The 16,202-nt window shown below is 44.4% G+C and overlaps 1 protein-coding gene across 1 annotated transcript in view; it reads left to right on the top strand.

The window, feature by feature from the left end:
• Nucleotides 1-5,312: 5,312 nt before the first annotated feature.
• The window catches only part of PPP1R1C (protein phosphatase 1 regulatory inhibitor subunit 1C), an 80,054-nt gene continuing 69,164 nt past the window's right edge, over nt 5,313-16,202 (top strand). Inside the window, exons 1-2 of the mRNA XM_054972318.1 lie at nt 5,313-5,523; nt 8,313-8,370. Coding sequence (XP_054828293.1) covers nt 5,443-5,523; nt 8,313-8,370 — 139 coding nt within the window. The 5' untranslated portion in view covers nt 5,313-5,442. The remainder of the gene's footprint in view (nt 5,524-8,312; nt 8,371-16,202) is intronic.

Consider the following 16,202-nt stretch of genomic DNA (forward strand, 5'->3'; position numbering starts at 1 on the left):
CAAGGAAAGCTGGGCTTCCATTTGGGTTTCCAGGGCGACAGAAGGAGGGCAAACACAGCTCAGGCATTCCCCTGGCTCCGTTGCCAGGGGAATAGATTGCTGGTGCCTGAGTGTCTGGCTTCCCGATCTGAGCACAATCGCCCCGATCAAGCCCTGATCCAGCCCCCCCCCCCGATCGCTGCATCGTTGGCCATGGCCAAGCACGATCCGCTGGGTCCCAATCGCGCGATTGCCATTATCATGGGTTTTTTTCTATCGTAATGCGGATCGTGCCCATCTCTAGTCCTTACTGATTTTAATAGCCAAAATGAGCAAGGATCCAGTGCACAAGTAGGGGCTTTCATAGATGTCAGGATCCTATTAAGAACTGTCATCATTTTAAACTCCTGTGTTTATTTTATGCTTTTATGCTCTGGTATGTTTTTATTGACGATGACTTTATTGGCTTGGCTACTTTTTATTGGCATGTTGGTATTATATTAGCTGTGAGCTGCCTTGAGTTGGTTCTGAAGAAGTGACATGCATATTTTCTACGAAAATAAATAAATATTTATAAAACAGGCCCCCAACAACCCCAAGAGCTTCTCGATGCCCGATAGATGTATCTGTACATGTTTGTCCTGTTCAATAAATAGCATCAACAATACATTAAATAGCATCTTGGTTGAGATTGTTAGATATATATATAGATTTAGAGTCTCTGTACACGAGACACCTCGGTGCGTGTTCGTCTAGCGCAGGGAGACAAAATGTTAGTGGAGAAATGTAGTTTAAAAAAACAGAGCCAGTGGAGATTGCGACTCAGACAGTTTGTCGATTTCATCTTTGCCTCCCCAAAGGCTCTGTCAGTTTCACCTCTCCAAACTGTGTGGGATCTCAACTAGAGAACAGCAAGGAATGGAAATAGGCTGGATCTGCCTTCCAGAACCAGGCTTGGACCTGGAGAGTTTATAATGCCTGGAGTTTCCCTTCTGGCATTTCACAGCCCCTTCACACAGTGCCAGTGTATAGCAAAGCCTTTGCCCTGCCGCTGGCTCTGACTTTTAAAACTACCCTTCCCAGTTAAAACTGCATTTCCCAACACGTGTTCTTCACATGTCAGATGTCTCATGTAGAGAGACTCCTAGATTATAGATTTAGCTGTATGTATTTTAATTTTATTTTACTTCATTTATACCCCATCCTTCTTCCCAGCTGGGACCTAGATCTTTCCCCACTCCTCCATTTTCCTCACAACAAACCCTGTGAGATTGGTTACACTGATAGTTTGTGACTGACCCAAGGCCGCCCAGCAAACTTCTTCAGCAGAGCGGGGAATCGAACCTGGGTTGCCCAGATCCTAGTCTGTCACTCTAGCCACTGCATCGCACTGACTTTCTAGCTCTCTAGATCAAGAGAGAGAGATGCATATATCTAAGGTAAGATTTTGGTTATATGCATAGAGATTTGGAGCATGGATTGTCTAGTATGGTTCCCACTTGTTCTACATGCTGCGTGACCATTCTTGTAAATGAACCCCTGTACAAATGAGGCATGCAAAGCTTTATTGACTTTAACAGCATGATGATGTTTTTGGCTGTGACGGTGATAAGGAAGCTCAGCAAATGCACTTAAAAACACCAACCCTTGTCATTTTCCAGCTTGATTTGATGGCAAAGCAGCGTTATTTTTTAACTCAATATTTATTATGTTAAAGAAAAGATGTTTGGACCTCGCTGCAAATTTTTATCTACCCACTAGAATCTGTTCCTGTTTCTAGCATGTTGCCTCATTCTTAAAGCGAAATACTACTGGTGGAGGGGTGGCTTATCAAACCCCAAAGAAATGTGTTGACACAAACTACCTAAACTAGCATAAAGGAAGACAGAGCAACCATCCATGTTTGCTTTAAAAAAAAACACTTGATAAATTGGCTTTTATCACTGGACTCCTGTCAATGGCCACAACACCTTTGCGTTGTTTGCAATTTGTGTCACTTCCTGTTCTCATTAAACAATGATGTGTATGGTTACCATCCCAACAGCATGTGCCTAATGCGTGTTTTCTTGGAAAAACACATTATGTTCTGTACTTAATACAACAAAACTGTGGGACATGTTTCTGTACAACATCCTTTTGATGATGCATTGTGAATTTCTGTGAACTTAATTTGTGAAGGCGTACACACAGTGCAGTTGGTACATTTTTATACATGTTTAATACATGTTTCCATGTGCATGTGCTAGATTCCTTGCTGTAGCACATAGAATCCCCAAGGAACAACTACAGAAGGTATTGGATATATGATATAAGAGTTTCCCATGTGGCTTATGTTTTATTTGCTCATCTTAAGCTTGGCCTTTAAATTTTAAATTTTATACTACTTTTGTATTTATTCCTGCAAACCTATTCAAGTTGAGACACGGAGGCATGAAACAAGAGTTCCTCAAGGCCTATGTTTTACATGTCTATTATGAGCATCGTTTTAAATTTATAACGTTTTTATATGCGTTTCTGAAAATTTATTTAGGTCGATATGTGCTGGTTACAAACTGTAATAAATACTGGTGATTATATATGTTTCCTGGTGCCCAGAAAACATCCTTTCCTCAAAGCTGAAAGCCAGTCTTGACTTTCCTCCACCTTATTTGAGGATGAGATCAGAAGGCCCCAGGAGTCATCATCTTTGGGTATCTAGGTAGTGTCCATTCAGAAATAGCCCTCATCCTAGAAGGATACATGGATTGTGACTCCCAACCTTTTCTAATAACCTCCATGGCAGCCATTTTTATTGGTCCCACCTCCTTTAGCGGCCATTTTATGATTACACCCATGACTGTTTCTCAAAATTCCAAAAATGTCCGTAGCCACCTCAGGATTTGGAATCCTTCCATTATAACAGCAGGCAGAACGATATGAACCTATGGAAAAGATTTTCAGACAGGTCTCTGGAGAGGTAACAACAACAACAACATTTGATTTATATACCGCCCTTCAAGAAAGCATAACCCCCACTCAGAGTGGTTTACAAAGTGTGTGATTATTATCCCCACAACAATCACCCTGTGAGGTGGGTGGGGCTGAGAGCGCTCTGGAAGAGCTGTGACTGACCCGAGGTCACCCAGCTGGCTTCAAGCGGAGGAGTGGGGAATCAAACCCGGCTCTCCAGATTAGAGTCCTGCTGCTCTTAACCAATACACCAAACTGGCATTCAAATCCCCCAAATAAAATAAATGGCACACCTATGATGTTTAAAAGCCACATAAGAGCTGGGATTAATGTTGAATTTGCTAAGGTTTTCTGCTGGTTTTTGCATTATGTATTAGACTGCAAAAGATGGCAGCAGATATGTCTGTGATTTAAAAAGTGCATCCTGCAATACATCTAGCTGCAGAAGTATTTACTGCAGCCTGCTCTGTGTTCTCACTTCAGATGTGAATAGGCCACTTGCGCAAACAATTAGTTACAGCAGTTGGCTGACTGGTGGTAATGTGTGAACCAGTTCTTCATCTGCATGCAGTATGCTTCCCTCTAACTGCCTTTGACTAGTATTGGCTTATCTCTTTCCTGTCTCCTAAGTGATGGCACCATGCCATGGGAAATTGACTGCACTGGTTTCATTCATATAGTTTCCACCTCCTCCTTCAAAATTCAAACTGCCTTCTCTCTTCTCTCTGTTTTTTACTCTGTGAATTGTTGTGTTAACATGAAAAGCACAGGTTTCTGTCCTCTCTCAGGGATCTTAACAAGGGATAATGTCACAGAGTCCACACCCCTTCTCCATATCAGCCATTTTCTTCAGGAGAACTGATCATTGCCATCTGGAGATCAGTTGTAATTCTGGGCGATCTCCAGGCCTTACTCAAGGGCTGTCAACCCTGACCCAGGCTATCGCTGGCATTTGTGCTGCGTGGGGAAACCCTTCTGCTTGTGCTTCCCACAAGGAAATTCCTGGCCTCTAGAAGTGTGAAGACTCTCTTGCCTCCCGTCTTCCCTGCAGTGTTTTTGTGGGATGTAAAATTTTCCAGATATTTCATCCAAACAGGAACATTAACTCAAAACATCAACAGGGCCAAATCTAGGGCAACGTAAGGATACATGGGACTTCCATCTCGCCTGCCCAATATAATTTGTCCCATTGAAACTCTACTCCTTTCCCTAGAGGCTCCTTGGATGATTCCATCTGAATAGGACTTCCCCTCTCCATGTGTCCCAAAGCAGTAACTCTCCTGTGGGCACAGATACTTTTGGTATTGAAGACTTTTTCCTCTGGTGAAAGCTTTCTCCTAATGAGTGTTGCTCTGCTGACAGAAATGTTTACCCAGCACTTGAAACTAGGGATCCCATTCCCCTGATGGGGGTGGGGGATTCCCCGCTTCCACCCACCACCACTTACCTGGTTGCTTCCACCAGTCATCACTTACCTGGAACGGACCTCCTGGGTGCACTCCTGGGGCAGCACGATGACGTCACTTTCTAGAAGTGATGTCATTGGGCCACCCTGATTGCACTCCTGCACCTCACAGCAGGCTGATTTGGGCCCAAAGTGGCCCACTGAAAAGCATGCACACTCTGTGCCTATGTGATGATGTCACTTCCTGGACGTGATGTCATCGTGCAGGAGCGGGAGTGTAGGTGCACAAGGAACACACCAGAAGCAATGAGAAGGTAAGCACTGGGTTTCCCCCTCCCACTGAGAGGGTATGGGGACCTGGCAACCCTACTTGAAACTGATCCACAGGATCCAATTCACGGAGCTCAAGATTCATCTGGATGATATTTTCAGGCCCTAGAAAACATTCAGAAAATGATTTGTCATTAACATGTTTGTAAGGTGTGGGCCAAGTGGGGACCAGTCATGTCGACTTGGCGCAAAACGATATGGAGAACGAGGGAGAGGAAGAATCCTGCAAGCACTTCATAAGGGGATCAAGCGATCACATCCTGGCCGCTTCACATCTTGGATCCGAAAACATCCTGATCTCTGCGTTTATCAATAATTCATGGCCCATCAGCAATACTCCGAAGGGCGCTTACCCTGCACTTCGGAGCAGCCAGTTAGTAATGTACAGCAGAGAGATCCCATCTTTCAAATCCCAGGGCACCAGGCCAAGCTAGGCTAGTATTGCATTTTCAATTAGCTTCTGAGTGAATGCTTGGCATACGTAGAAGGCAACCGGCACACAATTAGCTTATTGTTGCCTTCAGCTTTGTGCTGAGAGGATTTTGAAGGACCAAAGGAAGAATAGTTGTGGTTCCAGCCAGAGGCATTGCTGTGGAATAAGGGGAGCTTCTCAGTCCAGGGCAGCTTGGCTTGCTAACTCGGGAATTACAGCTGTTATTAAGGAGCGCTTGGCGTGGCTTCAGGGAGCGTGCCAGGGGATAATCACAGAAACAACTCTCTCTCTGTCTCTGTCTCGTTTTTCAGCCGTTCTGGGGGTCTTTTCTCTTCTGGTTATTGCCATGGAGCCTAACAGCCCTAAAAAAATACAATTTGCTGTGCCATTATTTCAAAGTCAAATAGATCCTGAAGCAGCAGAACAGGTAAGCAGGTTTTATCTTCACTGCCCAGAGCGGAGGATGAAAGGGGCTAAGAGGGGAGATGCTTAGAAAAATTGCACACCGTTCTGCAGAAGTTCTCTAAAATGTATTGCTACAAGAGAGTACAATTATCTTCTGAATACTCTCAATATAGTGTGCATTTCCCCCGAAAAATATTTTCTTCATTCTTTAAGAACCAACAAATTGCAGCAATGATAGTTTTGCTTTTTACCAATACTACTATGTGTGTGTATTGTGTGTGTGTATACATTTTAATTTAGTGTAAAAATATAGTTGAGTGAATTTCAAAATAAAAAAGATGTTACTGTCTGACATACATATGTAAGGATTTCAAGGAAGTCTGTTTGGTAAAAGGGGTTTTATTTGAAAGCAGTGGAGCATCCTCAGATTATGAAAACAGATGTCAAGAAAAAGTACAGTCTTCTCAGAGTTTCACGTATAATTTTGTGTGGCAATACACACACACACAGGCTAAACGAATGTTCGAGAATCTACCTACATTTCACAATATATTGTCAATTGAATTTTTAAAAGCATATACTCAAACCCACGTCTATCTCATCGCAAGAATGATGAAATCTTGAAAGTATAATGGGATATTTGTTTGATTGTTTGGCGTCCACCGCTCTGACTATCTAGCATTGTGTCCATATTCAATAATGATACATGGTTACACATGCTTAGTACAGGGATTTGTATAACATTAGTGTTCTATCCCAAATATTCTATGGGAAAAAACCAAGCTTTGCAAGAAAGAGATGGGCTGGTATTGGTAGCCATAGAATGGCACAGTGAAAGCTCTTGAGAGTGAGATAATCATAAAGAGAACAGTTTGCTGAATGTTACATATTCATCAGAAGAAGAAAAAGTAATTACTAGAACCATGTCCCCATTAAAATCAGCGAGGATCAAGCCTACAACAGCTTAAATATTCTGCCCATCATTAAATACCACTGTATGTATAAAATACCTTGCTTGATTTTTTTCGTTGTTTATAGACGTCAAAATTGTTACAATCTAGGCCCTGTACTGTTTAATGGTCTTTTGTATATCTTCCATAGCATCCAATGTCCTTAATAGCATACAGGTTATCTAAGACAAAATATTACCCTCTGATCAAACACTTTCTTCACCAGCAATGAACGCTAAGGAAAAAGCACACAGAATATTGACACCTGGACCAGTCATTTTGATGCCGTTATTATTTGATAGTTAGAAGCCGGACATTGCTGACTGGGTTCCAAAGAGCTGCCTAGAATCACACCAAGGGTTTGGACCAACCCAGTAGAATTTTGAGGGATTCTTTTAAATAAATTCCCACGCTATATCACAAAGTACTTTTAAAACCTCCAAAGTTTCCAAAGCATTTTGCCATGTAATACAAAAGAGAAAAACTGTTATAAATCCCTTTTGTGCACATAGAATTAGTTTCTTGATCTCTTAGATTGATAATAATTTCATCAAAAAGCTAATGAATATTTTTCAACACTGTCATTATACTACTATTACTTGAAGAAGGTCTGACCCAGATTTATGTACTATCTGCAGATTGTCATTCGATAGTTAACACAAAGCCAAAACCATGGCCAACAGTGAAGTAATTCGTTTTATTAAAGTGTAAATGCCGAGCATACATCTGACTAAATAAAACTTAGAAAACCAACAGATACAATAGAAGAAAATTTTTCACAGAAAGAGATGTCTGCAAATGAAAGTTTCTTTACTGTTATCAACAGTGTTGGGGGCGTGGAACAGGAGGCCAAGATAGAATGGACAGCTAGAGAGAACCAACACAAAGAATTAGTTTTCCACCCTAGGTAATCAAAAGACTGAAGACTGTTAAAACTGAAAGTAAAGCTCAGAATCTCCAGTGACTTTACTAAGGATTGTGGGATGCATTGCTAGTTTGTACAGCCCTGCAGGAAACAGCATGAGATTCTGGACTTGAACCCTGGGTTGGATCCAACCAGCTTTTCCATTGATGGAAAAGGAAGGAGTCCCCTTTGACCTCTAAAAAAACCAATGCTGAGATGTTGGATCATGGACAAAAGCTGTGTGAGAGGAGATTGGATGACACTGAGTAAAAAAGCTGGCAGGAGCCAATCCAGTTTCTCCCATGTTCTTCAACTTATGCCAGCTGTTTGATTGAGATTGCACTACTGATGCCAGGCCATCATTTGGCACCCACAGGAGGATTTGAGGGCAGGGACAGGTGCACAAGCATCATGCTGATGCACGATGTCACTTCCAGTGATAAGCTGGAAGTGATGTCATGTTGAGGGTGCCACTCCAGGATTCGCCAAAACTTTATGGTTAAACCATTTTTCTCCAGAAGTGACATCACACATCAGTTCATTGCTACTTCATTCAGCCCATTTTCTTCTATTTCCCGCCTTACTAGCCTTCGAGGCACTGGCAGGCAACATCGGAGATTGCTGGGAGGTCTTGCACCCCTAGATGGCACCGAATATCCAATCCTGTCTCTTGTATGCTTAATACAAAGTGTACCAAATATACTTAAGAATTTTTATATTTAAGTAGACTGTAACCATAAATGTAAGTGTGGAGGAACATACAAGTATTAATTTCTAAAATAGACCTGACCAAACTTTGTAAGTTTTGTTTTTGATGATCTTAAAAGCAACGAGATAGTTTGAATGCTGTCTGAAAATGCTTTTTGGCTACCAGCATAAGGCACTGCTCAGCAATTTGCCCTTGACTTTGGTTGTAGCTGTTTTTAACAAATCTGTTTGGGCTTCTGTTTCCCACAGATTAGGAAAAGACGGCCAACTCCAGCATCACTAGTCATTATGACCGATTCACCTTCTGGTAAGTGACTTCTGTAGCTTCAAAAAGGGCTAGCTATGTGCTTCAGTGAACAATGGCTATGGGGGTGGGGAAGCAGAATTAGAAATAAAAAGTCATAGTATTATGGTTTTCTGTGGTTTTAGCAGGGCTCATTTTGAGGAAGAACGTGCAGGAACGCAGTTCCGGCAGTTCCCCAAAGAGGTCACATGTCAGGTGGCCCCGCCCACCTGAATCTCGGCCATTTGGGCCCATTTCGGCCTGGATTGGGGCTGAAACAGCCCGGATTGGGCCCCTGACAGGTGGTGGATTTCTCTCCCGCTCAGCAGTGGCTTGATCCTGACCATTTTGGGCCCCTTTTTGGCCATTTTCAGCCCCTTTTTGCCATTTTGGGCCCAATTTTGGCCCTGAAAGGCCAGGATTGGGTCCAAAACAGCCAGGATTGGTGAGGTCAGGGGTGTGGCATATGCAAATCAGTTATGCTAATGACGCACTTCTGGTGATGTCAAGGGGCATGGCATACGCTGATGAGTTATGCTAATGAGTTATGCTAATGAATTCCTCCAGCTCTTTTTCTATGAAATGACCCCTGGGTTTTAGGATTCGCTCTTAAAGAAAATAGATATGCAGATAACAGCTACTGTTAACCCTACACTTTTTGTGTACATCACAGGATGATTCTTACATTATTCTGTGGACATTCATCATAACAGGCCTGTCTGAATGGGGAGGGAGAATAGGATATTGAAAAGTCCAGCTATAGCCGAATGTTGTTCTAAGGAACAGCATTGTCCCAACATTACACCAACAATGATTTAACTGCAAGTTTTTTTAACAGCAAGAATTATTGTTGTACGTGTGGGTCTGTAAGTGAACGACAGAGTGACAGAGAGAGAAAGGAGACATACTGTGATACCCTCGCTGGATATGATAAAGTCATTTGTGTATTGGTAGCTTAAGAATATGAAGCATGTGACAGGGATCATTCTATAACAATATGCCGCATTTATTGAAGTTTAGAATTCCATCGCAGTCAGTTCTTGACTGGCCCTGTTTTCTTAAAGCAGTAAAGACTTATTTAAAATAGCTTCCTACAGATAAAGACGTAATTCATGGCTATTTCTACACATGCAGCATAAATGCAGCATAAATGCAGCATAAATCTAAAGATGACTAGAGTGATAAATATGGCTCTAGATGCTTATGATCCAGAGATTCTGTGGTTGGAGTGCTGGACTAGGATCTTCGGAGATCCAGGTTCGAATTTCCACGCTCACTGGGTGACCTTGGGCCAGTCATGCAACCTGGAGGAAGGGCAGGGTGAAAATATACTAAATATGACATTTTGACATTTGATGTCTGCCTGCCTGACGGTAAAATGGAGAGACCCTTTTAATGTGTTCTATGCATGATGCTTCTCAGCTTACAGTGCAGCAACTTGGGAGAGGTCCTAATTTAGATCCATGTACCGCTAATGCGCCCTCAAAGTAAAGCCATCGACAGACTTCCCAATCAATTTTCACCGCCGTCCATTTAGAAGCCATTTGAAAAGCCCCATGTCTGTTTTACTGATGTTCCTTCCCCGTTTCCTACAGAAGCCTCACAGCGTATCATAACCATTAAGAAATGCTGGGCTACGTGTTTCAAATAAGTTTTGCTCAGGCGATAAGCAGCAGGGCTTTCCATTAGATGGGGGGAAAGAGGCTCTCCCTTAGTGCCATTGCTTGGATGGGGAAGCGCTCTTGTTCTGCAGGAAATTTTGTACATATGGATGGCTCTGCTGTTGTGATGTGAAAAGAAAAGTTCCGTATGCACACACAGGGCTACGTCGCACCAACTTGGTTCTAATGCTGATTTAGGACGTTTTCTCATCAGGTTGCAAAAACTTGCCTCTGCTGCTGTAGTGACGGTGAGCAGAATGGAAGTGGAAAGTGCTGTAGCTGACCCCATCTCCTGCCTGCCCCATTTGCCCGTCTTGCTGTTGGTCCCCCTCCCCTTTTTGTTCTTCCAAGCTGAGCTGCAGTGGGAAGCTCCATGGCAGTTCAGCTAGGAAAGTAGGAGGAAAAACACCTTACAAGGGGGAGGGCCATATAATAATAATAATAATATTTGATTTATATGCTGCCCTTCAGGACAACTTAATGCCCACTCAGAGCAGTTTGCAAAGTGTGTTATTATCCTCATGACAATCCTGTGAGGTGGGTGAGGCTGAGAGAGCTCTGAGAAAGCTGTGGCTGACCCAAGGTCACCCAGCTGGCCAAGCAGAGGAGTGGGGAATCAAACCTGGTTCTCCAGATTAGAGTCCTGCTGCTCTTAACCACTAAACCAAAATGGCTACAGACAGAGCATTTACATAGAAGCTCCACCTAGAGCAATCTCACCATTTCCCTGGTGAACCAAATTAAAGGTGTGTTTTTTCAAAAAAAAATCCCTGTCACCTGGGAATGATACGGGGAGTCAAACAAGTCATGCCTCCATTGGGCACAATGCCGTGAAATTGCTCCCAAATACAGTGTGGGCTTCCCTTTGTCTACACCGGCAAAAATCTCAATATGGAACAGTTCAATTCAACAACAACAAAACCTAAATGCTGTTCAGACAAGCAGTCTAGGCATGTGACCACTGAGTGTCACACTGCAGAATCTAACTTCTGTAAGATCATCCAGGATGGGTAAAATTGTAAAGCTAGGATTGCCAACCTGCAGGTAGTGGCTGGAGGTCTCCCAGAATTACAACTGATCTCCAGGTCAGAGATCATAGAATCATAGAGTTGGAAGGGGCCATACAGACCATCTAGTCCAACCCCCTGCCCAGTGCAGGATCAGCCTAAAGCATCACTGACAAGTATTCATCCAGCCTCTTCTTGAAAACTGCCAGTGAAGGGGAGCTCACCACCTCCCTAAGCAGCTGATTCCACTTTTGAACTACTCTGACCGTGAAAAAGTTTTTCCTAATATCCAGCCGGTACCTTTTTGCATGTAATTTAAGCCCATTGCTTCGCGTCCTACCCTCTGCTGCCAACTGGAACAGCTCCTTGCCCTCCTCCAAATGACAGCCTTTCAAATATTTAAAGAGAGCAATCATGTCCCCCCTCAACCTCCTCTTCTCCAAACTAAACATTCCCAAGGCCTTGCCTCATAGGGCTCAGTCTCCAGACCCCTGATCATCCTCGTCGCTCTCCTCTGCACCCTCTCGATTTTGTCCACATCCTTTTTGAAGTGAGGCCACCAGAACTGCACACAATACTCCAGGTGCGGCCTGACCAAGGCAGTATAGAGAGGGGCTATGACCTCCTGCGATTTTGATGCTATGGCCCCTTTGATACAACCCAAGATTGAATTAGCCTTTTTTGCCACTGCATCACACTGACTGCTCATATTTAGTTTACCATCCCCTCTTACCGCAAGATCCCTTTCACATATACTACTGCCCAGAAGTGTATCCCCCATTCAGTACTTGTGCTTCCCATTTTTGTGGCCCAGATGTAATACTGTGCACTTGTCTTTGTTGAATTGCATCCTATTCACAGCTGCCCACTTCTCCAGAGTATTCAGGTCTTGTTGAATTTTAATTCTATCTTCTTGGGTGTTTGCTACTCCTCCCAATTTGGTATCATCAGCAAATTTAATGAGCAGCCCTTCCACTCCTTCATCCAGATCATTGGTAAAAATATTGAAAAGTACCGGGCCCAAAACTGAGCCCTGCGGCACCCCACTGGACACCTCCCTCCAATCTGATGAAACGCCGTTGACCACCACTCTTTGAGTGCAGTCCTCTAACCAGTTCCCTATCCACCAAACTGTCCTATAGTCCAGTCCACAGCCTTCCAGTTTGCCCAACAGAATGTCATGGGGGACCTTATCAAAGGCTTTACTGAAATCCAGATAAATCACGTCAACAGAGTTCCCCCAATCCAGTAAGCTGGTCTCTTGATCAAAGAGGGAAACCAGGTTGGTCTGGCAAGTTCTGTTAGGAACAAAACCATTCTGACTTCCCCGGATTCATTTCCCTGGAGAAAATGGCTGCTTTGGAGGGTGGGCTTTATGGCAATACACCCCTGAGTTCCTATCCCTCCTCAAACCCTGACCTCTTCACCCTCCAGATCTCCAGGAATTTTCCAACCTGGAGCTGGTAACCCTAGAATTCTGGGATAAGACACTGGTCACACCCCTGTGTAAGCCAGTTTTTTGGGGGAGGGGGCTTGTTGTGTCCCTTGGTGAACAGAGAAAGCAGGCTCGAACACACACTCCTACAGCTGAGCATTGCAGAGGAACATTAGTAACAATAAGCAGGGAGTCTTGTCAGCTAAGCTTTTCAACCATTACTGATGTTCTCAGTGGGAAAGTTTTGATAAGGAGATCTTGCAACACCATTTGTGTGAGACAACTGGCCCCTATTCTGCAATTTCTTTTGTATTTTTCAGCTCGCTCTTATGAGGTCCCAACTGAAATAGTGATATGAAATCCTTCATGGTTTACAGGGGGGTCTTCTTGTTAACCGAGAAGCCGTTTCCTGTTATTCCTTGTCATTCTGTGTTTCTAAGAGTGCTCTCTTAGCACTGCACCTGTGCCTTAGTGTTAATATTCATGTTCCCAAATTTGCAGGCAAGACTGAACTATTTGTGGCTCGGTCTTGAGCGAAACAATATTTTGCGTACCTATTTCTGGATTATATTGTGAGATTGCCACTTGATTATAGTTAATGGTCTATTGCTATAGTTTTGCTCTGTGGAGTCAGGGACTTTGACAAAAGACTGGTAAAATTTCTTGATGGCTTTCAGTGTTAGCTATTTGCCAGGTTTCCAGCTTAGCGAAATTGTTCAAGGATCTCTCGGAGCTTGGAGAAAGTGATACCTGTCTTCCCCGGTGTAAGAGGGAGCAGGACTCTGAATCTGTGTTGGGGAAAAGCTATTTTGGGAGAGGCTTCTTTCACACAAATTGGAGAATGCACTGTCAATGAACTACAGCAATCATTTGCAGCTGTTTGACCCAGGAAATTCCAGCTGCAACGGGTTGCTCTATTGCATTGAGAATGCATTGTCCAATGTGCATAAAAGCAGCTATAGAGAGCAAAAGAGAGACAGAGTTCTGCACTGGTTGAAGGTAGAGCTGGATTTATTATTTTTATTTTATTTTATTCAGCTTATACTCTGCCCTTCCCGCAAGCGGGCTCAGGGTGGCTTACAACAAGAAAGTACAATTTAAAACATCATAACAGCATAAAAACCAGTTTAACATCTAAAATCCAGGCATCTCTAAACAATATCAGGCTACTGCGAAACTACTATAGGACCACGGGACCACCATGATAAAGGCCCAGACCGGTTGCAGAGGAGGCATGGCGGTCAGAAGGGGGGGACAAAATGCTGGCTACTAGTCAAAGGCCTGGTGGAACATCTCTGCATGCAGGCCCTACAAAACTGTAAAAGGTCCCGCAGGGCCCGGATTTCCATTGGGACAGCGTTCCACCGGGCTGGGGCCAGGGCAGAAAAGACCCTGGCCCTAGTTGAAGCCAGCTGAATCTGCAAGCGAAGTAAATTACAGTTCAAGGCTTCAGATTATGATGGACCAACAATTTAAAAGGCTAAGATTACTAAATTACCCTTTGGAGGGTAAATGCTATGGGGCCTCTTAAACTTGACTTAATTTAGGGTCTCAGCTTGTCTTAATTCAGACCTGGCTGAAGAGTTATTGTGAAGGGATTCTCTCATACCCTCTGAGGATCTGAGGTGAGGAACACATGAAGCTGCCTTATATTGAATCAGACCCTTGGTCCATCATACGGTTGCCAGCTCCAGGCTGGGAAATTCCTGGAGATTTGGGGGGGGGGTAGAGCCTGCAGAGGGTGAGGTTTGGGGAGGGAAGGGGGCTTAGCAGAGTATATAGCCATAGAATTCACCCTCCAAAGCAGCCATTTTCTCCAGGGGGACTGATCTCTGTGGCCTGAGGATTAGTTGAAATTCTGGGAGATCTCCAGACACCACCTGGAGGATGGCAACCCTAGTCCATCAAGGTCAGTATTGTCTACTCAGACTGGCAATGGTTCTCCAGGGTCTCAGGCAGAGGTCTTTCATATCACCGACTACCTGATCCTTCCAACTGGAGATGCCAGGAATTGAACCTGCAACCTTCTGAATGCAAAGCAGTTGCACTACCCCTATGCCATGGCTCCTTGCGGACGTGCTGCCATATAAGACCGTCTCTTTGCTTTCAGCTGTGCTCATTTCATGCACTTGCACATACAGCAAATATTACAAAAATGCCATCAATCTCTGGTGCTGTTTCCTCAAAAGGGAACCTCACCCACCATTGTCCCTGGAAGTGGGGAGAATGTAATAATATATTTTGACATTTTTAAAACAAACATTTCGTTTGCCTTAGCATTAGCAAATATAATTCAAACCTGTTCTGGGCAGTGTGCAAGTTTTTGGCACCACTAGTGTCAATAATTTTGTTAGTGGTTTCTAAGGAGATAAAGCAGAGTATAAACATTTAAAGTAAATAAACATATTGTTGGGGGCCTGAACTTAATGCATCATTTTTGCCTGTCTTTATGAGTGTGCAAGTGGCTATTTCCACACAGGGAGTTTTCCCCAGTGGTATGCAGCATCCCCTCCCTCCCCACACTTTATTTGGGACCTTCCAAACAATGCTGTGCTCTTTCCAAGCGAGGCTTGTGGGCTTTCACTTTTAAACTGGAGCAAAGGAAAACATCCTTTGCTTCCTCTTAAAGGAGGAATGGTGCTATGGTGACAAACCTCCATGTGAACGTTGTGCACACAGCCAATTTGGATGACGAGGCATAGCTTAACACCAACTTCAAAATGGTGGAGCTAAGCTCTCTTTTTCTCCTTCCCCTTTCAGCTATTTAAGAGGGCTTTTTTTCCTTTGATAGCAGAGGGACAGCTCAAGTATGAGGCGTTAGTGGGGAAGAGGTAGGGTTGGCTGGTCCTCTTTCCCTCCTGTCAGGAGGACCCCGCAATCACCTTTTCTTGACTCCTCACACGCACGTGCTCCTGGGCCTGTGCATGCATGCTTCGCAGCAGGCCAATTTTGGCCCCAAATCAGCCCACTGCAAAGTGCAGGAGCGCTCTCAGGGTGGAGCAATGCCATCGCTCTGGGAGTGACGTCATCATACCACGCAGGCACTGCGCATAGGAGGCCGGTTCCCTCTCCCTCGCTGGCCAGGTGAGCGGTGGCAGGGGGTGGAGGGCAGGGGTGGAGGGATCTCCTGCCCCCACTGGGGGACCTGGAATCCTTTGGAAGGGGAGATTGGTAGACTGCAGAAAGGCCTGGCAAGATTCTCATCAGGTTGGCACTTCTGTTAAGGTTGCCAGGTGCCTATACCCTCCCAACGGGAGGGAGGGACCTGGCACTTACCTTGAAGTAAAATCCTGCATGCACACTTCCGGAGCCAATGCAAAGACATCACTTCTAGGAAGTGACATCATCATGTCAGCAGCAGGAGTGCCTTGAAGCTTTGTGTGGGGCCAATTTAACCCGTTGGGGACAAAACTTGGCCCTTGTGAACCACAGAAGCATGCCCACTGCTGGACACGATGACGTCACTTGAGGAAGTGATGTCGTTGTGCCTACCAGGAGCACACCCACTGTGCACTTGCCAAGGAGGTTCCTTGCCTCCTGGGCCCGTTCCCCATGCTGTTCCCCTCCACCTGCCAGTTAAGTGGTGGCAGGAGGCAGAGGCTCGGAGCGGGGGATCCCTGATCCCTGCTGTGGCACTAGCAGCCCTAATTTCTGTGTCCATTTGACAAGGGGAAAGGGGGTGGGGAGGGTTGCCAATAAGGAGTGGCATGGACACAGCAACATGTGAATACTGTCCCTGCCTACCTCTAACAC

This window comes from Eublepharis macularius, chromosome 2, assembly GCF_028583425.1.
Source record: "Eublepharis macularius isolate TG4126 chromosome 2, MPM_Emac_v1.0, whole genome shotgun sequence".
NCBI classification, from domain to species: domain Eukaryota; kingdom Metazoa; phylum Chordata; class Lepidosauria; order Squamata; family Eublepharidae; genus Eublepharis; species Eublepharis macularius.